Source organism: Arvicanthis niloticus, chromosome 24, assembly GCF_011762505.2.
Source record: "Arvicanthis niloticus isolate mArvNil1 chromosome 24, mArvNil1.pat.X, whole genome shotgun sequence".
Taxonomy (NCBI): Eukaryota; Metazoa; Chordata; class Mammalia; order Rodentia; family Muridae; genus Arvicanthis; species Arvicanthis niloticus.
The window spans coordinates 7,997,757-8,007,289 of record NC_133432.1 but is presented as its reverse complement, the minus strand read 5'-3'; the positions used below and the strand labels follow the sequence as shown (position 1 = coordinate 8,007,289).

Sequence of the window (9,533 nt, the reverse complement as noted above, 5' to 3'; positions counted from 1 at the left end):
CAAGCGTCCGACGTTAACAGCAGTCGGGACTCGGCGTGCGCGTGTCTTCCATCTCTCCGTCGCCATGGCCGCCGACATCAGCCAGTGGGCCGGGCCGCTATGCCTGCAGGAGGTGGACGAGCCGCCCCAGCACCCCCTACGGGTCGACTACGGCGGGGTGACGGTGGACGAGCTGGGCAAAGTGTTAACGCCCACCCAGGTACGGCGTGGGCCCGCCGCCGGGGAGACCGCAGGACAGCGGGCTGGAGCAGGCCTCGAGCCCAGGACCTCGACTTCAGCCTTTGGAGCCCCAGCTACGGGACAGCAGCGCCACCCGACAGCCGGAGGCCTCTTATGTAACCTTCTAATGTCCCGAGCTTTCAGTCACCCCCAGGGAGCAGCCTTTAAACGGCTCCGCCGGGCCAGCGCCTTCCCATTACCTGCGTTGCTCGTGGGGGTGGGGGTGGGGCGGGGGTGGGGGTGGGGTGGGATGCTTACGCCCAGGAGCGTTTCCCGGCTCGGAGAAACTGGGTCTAACGGTTCTCTGTAGGTATTTAGAACGCAGGGTTTGGGATGGTGACTTGAGAGTTTCCATCCGGAGCCCTGGCCAGTCTCCTTTGTCCCAAACTTTGTACGTGGCCTTGGACGCTCCCGTTTTTGTTTTTTTGTTTTGTTTTTTTTTTTTTTTCTTTTTTTTTTTTTTTTTGTTTTCTTTTTCTGAAGGCAGATTACACCTCCAGCTGGCCCCAAGTGGCCCGTTGGCCACCATATTTAAAGGCATCAGGTAGCTCAGGACCCCAGTGAGGTTGAGGAGGAGGACTCGTTGCTACCGTTGGACTCCTGTTCCACCGCTTTCTGTTCATAACGCAGGAAGGGTTATTGAGGCTGGCGCGTGTGTGCGTGTGTTTGTGTGTGTGTGTGTGTTTGTTTTACATGTAGGGTCTAACTCTGTAGCCCTGGCTGGCCCGGAACTCACAGAGATCAGAGATCTGCCTGCTTCTGCCTCTCGAATTTTTTTTTTAATTAAAAAAATTTTTTTTGACTTCTGGCTTTTTAAGATTTGTTTTATTTTTAATTATGTGAGAGTGTGTCAGGCTGTGTGTGAGTGTGTGTGAGAGAGAGAGAGAGAGAGAGAGAGAGAGAGAGCGAGCAAGCGCGCGCGCGCGCGCGCGCGCGCGCGCGCGCCTGCCCGCCTGCCCGCCTGCCCGCCTGCCCGCGCGAGCGCCCAGGGAGCTGAGGTCAGAAGAGGTATCAGATCCCCTGGTGCTGGAGTTGCATGGAGTTAAGGGCGAGCTCTCCCCACCCCCAAGACAGGAGTGCTGAAAAACGCCTACCCTTTGCAAGAGTTCTTGGGGCTCAGCCGGCTCTCCAGCCCCAAGCTTCAGGCTTTTAGTAGAGGCCAGACTCAGGAGTTTCCACTAATCTGCATGGGTGAAAACTACTACAAACTCTTTTTTTTGTCTCAGTAGTAAAAGAAATGAATACAAGAAAATAATAACCCTCATATTTTTACCTTTTAGGAGTATACGGTTGCAAAGTGTTGAGTTTTGAGTGCCTTTCTAGGTTTTTAACCCCAAACTGGTTCCTTCCTGCAGGTTATGAATAGGCCCAGCAGCATCTCATGGGATGGCCTTGATCCTGGGAAACTCTACACCCTGGTCCTCACTGACCCGGATGCTCCTAGCCGGAAGGACCCCAAATTCAGGCCAGTTGGGGAAAAGATGGGGAGAGGCTATCACCCAGACATAATCTGGGGGAAGTTCCTGTTAGACAGGGAGGCGTAGACCTCCTGGGGTTACAGTTGGTTTGTAGTGGTGGGGAGAAAGCCCAGGGCCTCATGCCGGACAGGCTGGGACCACCTGAGCCACATCCTCAGCCCCAGGAACAGGTTCTTGTGTCATGCAGCCCTCAGACCTGCTGTGGCTTCCTAGTGTATCCTCTGCCTGTTGCAGCCCAGCATGGAGAATGTGCTTGGTGTATGCCGACGACCTTGATGCTCAAGGTCCCTTGTTGTTTATCTCTGCAGGGAATGGCACCACTTCCTGGTGGTCAACATGAAGGGCAATGACATTAGCAGTGGCACTGTCCTCTCCGATTACGTGGGCTCCGGGCCTCCCAGTGGCACAGGTAAGTAAAGGCTGCCTTCCGGGAAGGGTGGGAGGGGAGGATGGTTGAATGCTGTGATGGCCCAGGTAGGGGGTCTAGGGGGGTAGGGCTGCTTTTCCAAGCTTGACTGTAAGGACAGAAGCCTGCTTGCTTTCCCTTCAGGTAAGTCCTTTCCAGTACAGTCAGCCTGTAGGATGTGGGAGATGGAACTTTGGTTCTAATGGGGCGGGCCCTCTGTAGAAACACTTCTTGGACTCTAGAGAGATGTGTGTGTCTGTGTATGATCTGTGGTAGACCTGCAACACCCAAGCCAGGGCCTCACACTAGACAAGCTCTCTGTCACTGGGCTGGCAAGTGTCCTGGGCACAGAGGGCAGGAAAGGCTGCAGGAGGCTTGGGGTGGGTTGCTGGGTCTGTGTGGACCAAATGAAGTTGAGCCCCCCGATCTCCGTGTCATCTCTGCTTTGGGTGATCTTGGAAGTTTCTGATCCTGTAAATAGGAAGCAAACACTTTTTATACTAATGCCAAAGATTGCCTTTTATATCTCTTTATAACTCCCTTTCTCCCCAAAATGTGGCTGGGTATTTTGAAAAGATTTTGGAAGATTGTAGTGAGCCACGTTGAACACACACATTCACACATACTCTCTTTGTGTTTTCTATGTCCCCTAAGTCTCACAAGCATCCCAGAAGTTGGAGGGAGACACAGTTACTGCTGGTTGCTTGTTACATGCTGTTCCCTTTCAGTGGAACAAGGCCACCGCTATGGTGGGTGATGCTTGGCAGAATGCCAAGTTCTTTCTGTGCATTGTCCTGCAGAGGACAGACTGGAATAATGAGTGTCCAGGAGGGACAAGGACCATTGCTCATGGCTCACCTTGTGTCCGTAGGCCTAGAAACTTCCAGATGCTTTAAAGGCCTCTCAATGTTCCTAAGAGAATAACGACATACGTTTCTCGGGGACTCTTTAAGGTTCTCCAGGGCACTTAGAGAAGCAGGTGATTTAATTATAGGCGGGAGACCCTGGGGAGGAGAGCCATCCTCTTAGGTTGGAGCCGAGCTCTGCTTTGAAGAATAAAACCCCAGCAGCTCTCAGGTGCATGGAAGTGTGAGAGACTGGTGGGTCGGAAGGTTTCAGGCAGAGGATTTGAGGCACACACATCTGGACACCCCAGATCTAAGATCAGAAGATGATCTTAGAGATGGGCTTGTCCCTGTTGGTCCCCTGGAGCTCGGCATTTTCTGATACGGCTCTCCATGTTCCTGTGGTCAGAATGGCCGGGGTGTGTTACCTGGTGAGCGACCACAGGATGACTTATCTTGATTCTGGCTTGGGTTACTAGTTCGTTTTCTTTCATTAATTAGTATTCCCTGTGACAGTGTACTGCATGCTTCAGCCTTCCTCCTGCTGGGTACTTGGGCTGTAGCCAGGATGTGGTGTTAGGAATAGAGCCACTGTGTGCCTTGTGTATTCCTAGGCAGGGTTTCCATTGTGCTTACATAGATATCCTAGGTCTAGGAACTGCTCTGGGGCCCTCCAGAATGGACATTTTATACTCTGATAGCTCGGGTGGGGTCTCTATGAGTCTGTGTGAAGCCTTGCAGCTCACTGGCAGCTCAGTGCTTTTGTCATCAGTGTGGGACTGCAGCTTCCTTGTTGAGTGCTCTGATGGATCGCGTCCATTTCTGTCTCACTATTTCCTCATACCTGTAAATGTCTTTAAAAAGTCATTAAGAACCATACGATTTTGACATATTTCATGTAGCCTAGGCTGTCCCTGAACTTTTGGGGTAGTTCCCAGTGATCCTAAACTCCTGATCCAAGTTCTGGGCTGCAAGTGTGCACTAGCACACTCCGGCTTATGCTGTGCTGTATGGAGGCAGGAGCATTCCCCGGAGCACACCCACCCCCACCACACACTTATGTCTGGCTGGTACTGGCTCTTCTGCAGGTCTCCACCGCTACGTCTGGCTGGTGTACGAGCAGGCGCAGCCTCTGAGCTGCGATGAGCCCATCCTCAGCAACAAGTCTGGAGACAACCGTGCCAAGTTCAAGGTGGAGTCCTTCCGCAAGAAGTACAACCTGGGAGCCCCGGTGGCCGGCACGTGTTACCAAGCAGAGTGGGATGACTATGTGCCCAAACTGTACGAGCAGCTGGAAGGGAAGTAGGGGCCTGTGGAGGCCAGCAGTCCCGGGCCCCCACAGTGTTAAGTTGTGTAAAGCATGCCTTTTCTCCATTGTCCTTCCTGCCCTCTCATAGGGAGTTCTCAGCTGTGCTAGGATAGAGGTTTAGGGTGTCTTCCCACTGCCCGAGTTACGATTCTGCATAGTCACATGCCAGTTTATATTTGATTGATTTAGGTTCCATCTGGGGAGGTGTCTGGTGTTCTGATGGAGTCATTCTATCATTTATTTAAAAAGAGCAGCTCTGAAAAAGGAAACATTCTGCTAGGACCAGGTCCACAGAGGAGAACCAGGGCTAGTGTTGTCTGTAAGTGGTTAACAAGGAGACTTGGTCCAGAACCAGGCACCGTGGCATCTTTAGAGGTGGGCTTTTAGGGACCTGTTCCCCGACTGAGACATCCCAAGTCTCCTATCTCAGCTGAGCCCTGACCATCCAGGTCAGGTGGCTGCATAGGTATCAACGTCCCTTTAAAGAACAGTGCTGCTGCAGAGAGACCCTGTTAAGCCCCTTGTTTCTCAGTGGGGTAAAGAAAAGTCACTGGAGTTGCTGGGTGTGTTAATCCTCATCATCAAATACAAATAAAAGGCATTGCATTCAGACATCTGGGTATTTCCTTACTGAGGCTGGGCTTCTGGTAGAGTGAAAGCCCTCTGAGGTGAGCTTGGGTGTGATGTGCTGGCCACAGGGAGGCGCTACCATTCCCTCCAGAGGTCTGTAGAGGGCAGCAGGAGCAATGCTCACAGGAGTTGGGTGTGGTGGCACAGGCCTTTGGGCCAGCACTGGGGAGGCAGAGGCAGGTGGATTTCTGTGAGTTTTTGGCCAGCCTGGTCTACATAGGGACCCTGTCTCAAAACAAGAACAACAACAAAAAACAGATGCTTCCAGGCTTCAGACTGACCTGGAATGGTGGATTGGGTCTGTGATCCCAGCATTTGAGGGAAGCAGAAATATTGTGTGAGTTTGGGGACATCAGGAAAGATCAACTCTCAGGTCCTGAGTTCAAAGCCCAGGACGCAGGTGGAGGAAGGGGAAAACTGATTTCATCAAGTTAAAATCTTCTTTCAGTGGTTGCACCTTGACAGTGGATTAGCACAACAAAGGTTATTCTGAAGAGAAACAGGCTTGCTTCAGGTCTGTTCTGCCTAAGGAGGAATGTGTTCCTTGCTTTTGTGCTCTTATGACCTGATCACAAGAGACGTGATCAGCAAGAGAAAGTAACTTGTCTCTGCTCTTAGTCAAGGCATCACAGTAGGGAAGCCTGGCATGGCCTGGGCTGTGGAGCTCACAGGGCCTGGCGGAGCAGAGAACATGAGAAACAAAGTGCCTTCTGTTTCAGCGTGTCCTTGATGTCAGTTCCTGGCTTGGGTTTTCTTCCAGAAGAAACAAAATATACTGTTATCTTTACAGCTTTAAGAGTTAGTCTTCGTATGAACATTAGAAAACACGGTTAGGCACCTAACTGAAATTAAAAAAAAAAAAAAAAAAAAAGCCGGGTGAGATGAAACAACAGACCTTTAATCCCAGCACTTGGGAAGCAGAGGCTAGTGGATCTCTGAGGGCAGCCTCATCTACAGCACGAGTCTAGGACAGCCAGGCTTGTTACACTGAGACATCCTGTCTTGAAAAGCCAAGAAGCGTGTGGGGTGTGTCTGTGTGTGCGTGCGCGCGTGCACATGCGAACACGTGGAACTCTAAAGAAGGCATGAGATCCTCTAGCTTGCAGTTGAGGTGGTTGGGTATGGGGAGCTGAACTTGGTCCTCTCCCGAGCAGTGCACGCTCTTACCACTGAGTCTTCTTTTCTGCCTGTTCTTTAAAGTTTTGGTTTTCTTAAAGCATCGCTATTATCTATGTAACCATCCAGTGTCGATGTGCACGCGTGTGCACATGAACACGTGTATACTGTACTACAGCACACGTGAAAACCAGAGTACAATCTGTGGTAGGTGATTCTTTGCTTCCACCTGTGGCTCCTGGAGGTGGAACTCGGATTGCCTGGTCCGGCTGCAACACCTTCATCCCCCGACCCTAGGCACTTAATTTCCAAACACGGCTTTATGCGATAGGTCTTCAGTTCCGGGGCCGCATGCGAATTTTGAATCAATACTTTAATACTTCGTTTTACAGATGTTCACACCACTGACAGAGTTCTCTTATTCCATTTCTTTGCTGTTACAAATAGCGCTTCAGCAAACACCCGTCCTTCATGCAAGAAATACCCTGACAAGTTAGTTTTCTGGGCGAGTTCCTTGTATTGCTTCAGTCGTGTCCACAGGAATGCACCTTTTCCTAACTGCCCTCCAGTGGGGTGTGAGTCTCCTCTCCACACTCAGGCCGGTTTTATCCAGCTTCAAACAATGTGACCTGGTATTTACATATATTTAAAATCATGTACTTTTTTTTTCTTTTATTTTTTCATGTGATTTTTCTCTCACCAATTGCAAGATGTTAGATTTTCTTCTCTTTCCCTTCTCTTGCTCCACCCCAACTCACTCTGCTCCCCCCCTCCAGCCAGCTCAGTTTAGATTTTCTTTTAAGTGATAGTCAGGGTGAAACAGGAGCTACAGCCCACTCTGCTTCCTTATCTTAAAACGGGTGGAGGGGGGTGGGGCAAGAAGGCTGAGAGAGTAAAGTCACTGCCACCAAATCTGATCACCTTACCTGAGTAGTGGTCAGGGACCCACATGGTGGAGGGGAAGAATTGAGTCTCCAAAGTTGTCTGTAGCCGCCCGCGGCCACAAGTCAACTGGATTCACCTGAAAGGGGGGCTGGGAATGAAGGGGGAAGGAGGGCGAGAAGAGATGAGGCCAAGACAAAGTTCTCTGATCAAGGCCCAAAGCTTTAATGTTCAGCTCTCAATTTAAAGGGGAAGACCCAACCCACAACCCCTCCTGGTTTCAGATGGGTGGGATAATCCATAGTCCATTCCAGGTCACGGCCGGAGATGTCTCAAGGCAAGCCCAGAGGCAGTTCTGCTGTGTTCTGCTCAAGGCAGCCAAGGTGGGTAACTCCACTTGACCTTGCTTGTGGCAACCAAGGTCTCTCAGTCCTGCTCATGGAGGGGAGAGTACAGTTGTCCTCTGATCCCCATATGTGAGACATAGTATACTGGAGCCTGTACACATACACAAAATAAGTGTAATGAATGGAGAGATGGCTCATCGGTTAAGAGCACTGGCTGTTCTTCCAGAGTTCAGTTCCCAGCAACCACATGGTGGCTCCCAATCTGATGCCCTCTTCTGGTCTGCAGGCATATATGCAGATAAAACACCTGTATACATAGCAAATGGTAAAAAAAAAAAAAAAAAAAAAGCCAGGTGGTACCTTTAATCCCAACATTTGGAGAGGCAGAGGCAGATAAATCTGTGAGTTTGAGGCCAGCCTCGTCTACAGAGCAAGCTTGGGATAGACAAGATTACACAGACACACCCTATCTTATAAAACCAAAATACTGGTGAATGCCAGTACCCAGCTCACTTTTTTCTTTTTATTCAGTCCAGGATCCCAACGATGCCACCTAAAATTAGGGCGGGTCTTTCCACCTCAACCTGATGCAGGTAGATGTGTCCTGAGACTTGACTCTTTTATGATTTGACTCTGGGTCCTGTAGTAATAATTAACATTAACCATGACAAGAGGTGTCTCACAGTACAGCCGAGGGGCTCGCAGTCCAACGTTGTTAAAATTTTTCCTTATACTTCCATGTGTGTCTGTGTGAACACACAGACGTGCGTGCATATTGTGTAGGTATACACCACAGCACGTGTGTGGTCAGCGGGTGACTTGGTGGAGTTGCTCCTCTCCTACTTGTTCGGGTATTAAACCCGGGCCATCAGGTTTGCACAGCAAGCAAAACCTTTGTTGCTGGGGCATCTTGCTGGGTCACCATTGGCCCATAGCCCAGGATTTCTAAGGTCAGAATTCTGGGATGTGCCCGTCATCGTAAGCTCATGCATAAAGGAACATGTGCCTCGTCAACCCCTCTGGAATTCCTGGATTCACCTCCAATAAGTGGAGGCCATATGTCAAAAGCAGGGCTAATATATATTATTTTAAATGAACTAATTTATTTACATACCAAATGCTGCTTCCTCTTCTGGTCCCCCCCCTCACAGCGTTCCTGGGGGGGGGCTACTATTGTGTCAATATTTAAACTCAGCTGCACATGGTCTGTCGAAACCTGTCTTGACATCAGTACAAAGTCAGGCAGCCTCAGAGTCGATTGGAAATCCCCGAGTGATTTACAGATCCACAGGGCCTGGAAGTCTTTTGTAAGGTGACTGCCACAAGCCTCTTGGCTCCTGCTCACATTCAGCTCCTGTGTTGCAAGGCTGCCTCCTCCTGGCTCCTTGAACCCGCCAGGCAACTTGGAGACCTGGCTTTGTTTTTCCGAAGCTCTCTCTGCCAACACTCTGATGACCCTCACAGTACTGTCTGAGGGGGCTAGGTGAAGTTCCCACGGCTCTGGCTCTGTGGTTCTGTGGCTTCCACTGCCATTTAAAGATGTGCATACTTATAGGTCGGTCTGTCTGTATTTCTTTTTCTTTTCTTTTTTCCTCCTCCTCCTCCTCTTCCTCCTCTTCTTCCTCCTCCTCTTCCTCCTCTTCCTCCTCCTCCTGTATAGAATAGAGTTTATTCAGGGCATGGGGAGAGGAGTTAAGAGGGTAGTAGAGACAGAGAGGCAGAGAGAGAGAGTAGAGAAGTAGAGGCTGGACATGACCACATGGAGAGAGGGGGAAGGGATGAGGGGACAGAGGGAGCAAGAGAGCAAGAGCCCTTCCTTCCTTCCTTTCTTTCTTTCTTTCTTTCTTTCTTTCTTTCTTTCTTTCTTTCTTTCTTTGTCTCTTTGTTTCTTTCTTTGTTTCTTTGACAGGGTGTTACTTCTTCCAAGCTAGCCTCAGACTCAAACCTCTGATTGACCCCCGTCCCCACATCTCAGGTGCTGGGATTACAGCTGTGCACCGCAGGGCCATGTGGTGCTGGGGATGGAGCTCAAGTCTGTATGGTCAGTAAGTACCCTGTCACCTGACTGACACCCCTAAGTCCTGTAAAAGCCCATAAAAATCTGGTAAAAAAACAGATTTCTGGTTTTTAAAAAGATTATTTTAAAATATGTCTGTGTGTGTATGTGTGTGTGTGTGCGTGTATATGTGTGTGTGTGACTGTATGGAGGTGTGCTCATGTAAGTGCAGTGCCTACAGAGGCCAACAGAGGGCACTGTATCCCTCTGGAGCTGGAGTTACAGGCAGTTGTTAACCAGTACCA

General features: G+C 50.1%; 1 protein-coding gene across 1 annotated transcript; it reads left to right on the top strand.

The window, feature by feature from the left end:
- Pebp1 (phosphatidylethanolamine binding protein 1) lies at positions 1-4,869 on the top strand. The gene is made up of 4 exons (XM_076922576.1): positions 1-199; positions 1,575-1,684; positions 2,006-2,106; positions 4,037-4,869. The coding sequence occupies exons 1-4, from the start codon at positions 65-67 to the stop codon at positions 4,252-4,254; spliced, it is 564 nt and encodes a 187-aa protein (XP_076778691.1). The 5' UTR covers positions 1-64; the 3' UTR covers positions 4,255-4,869.
- The last annotated feature ends 4,664 nt before the right edge of the window (positions 4,870-9,533 follow it).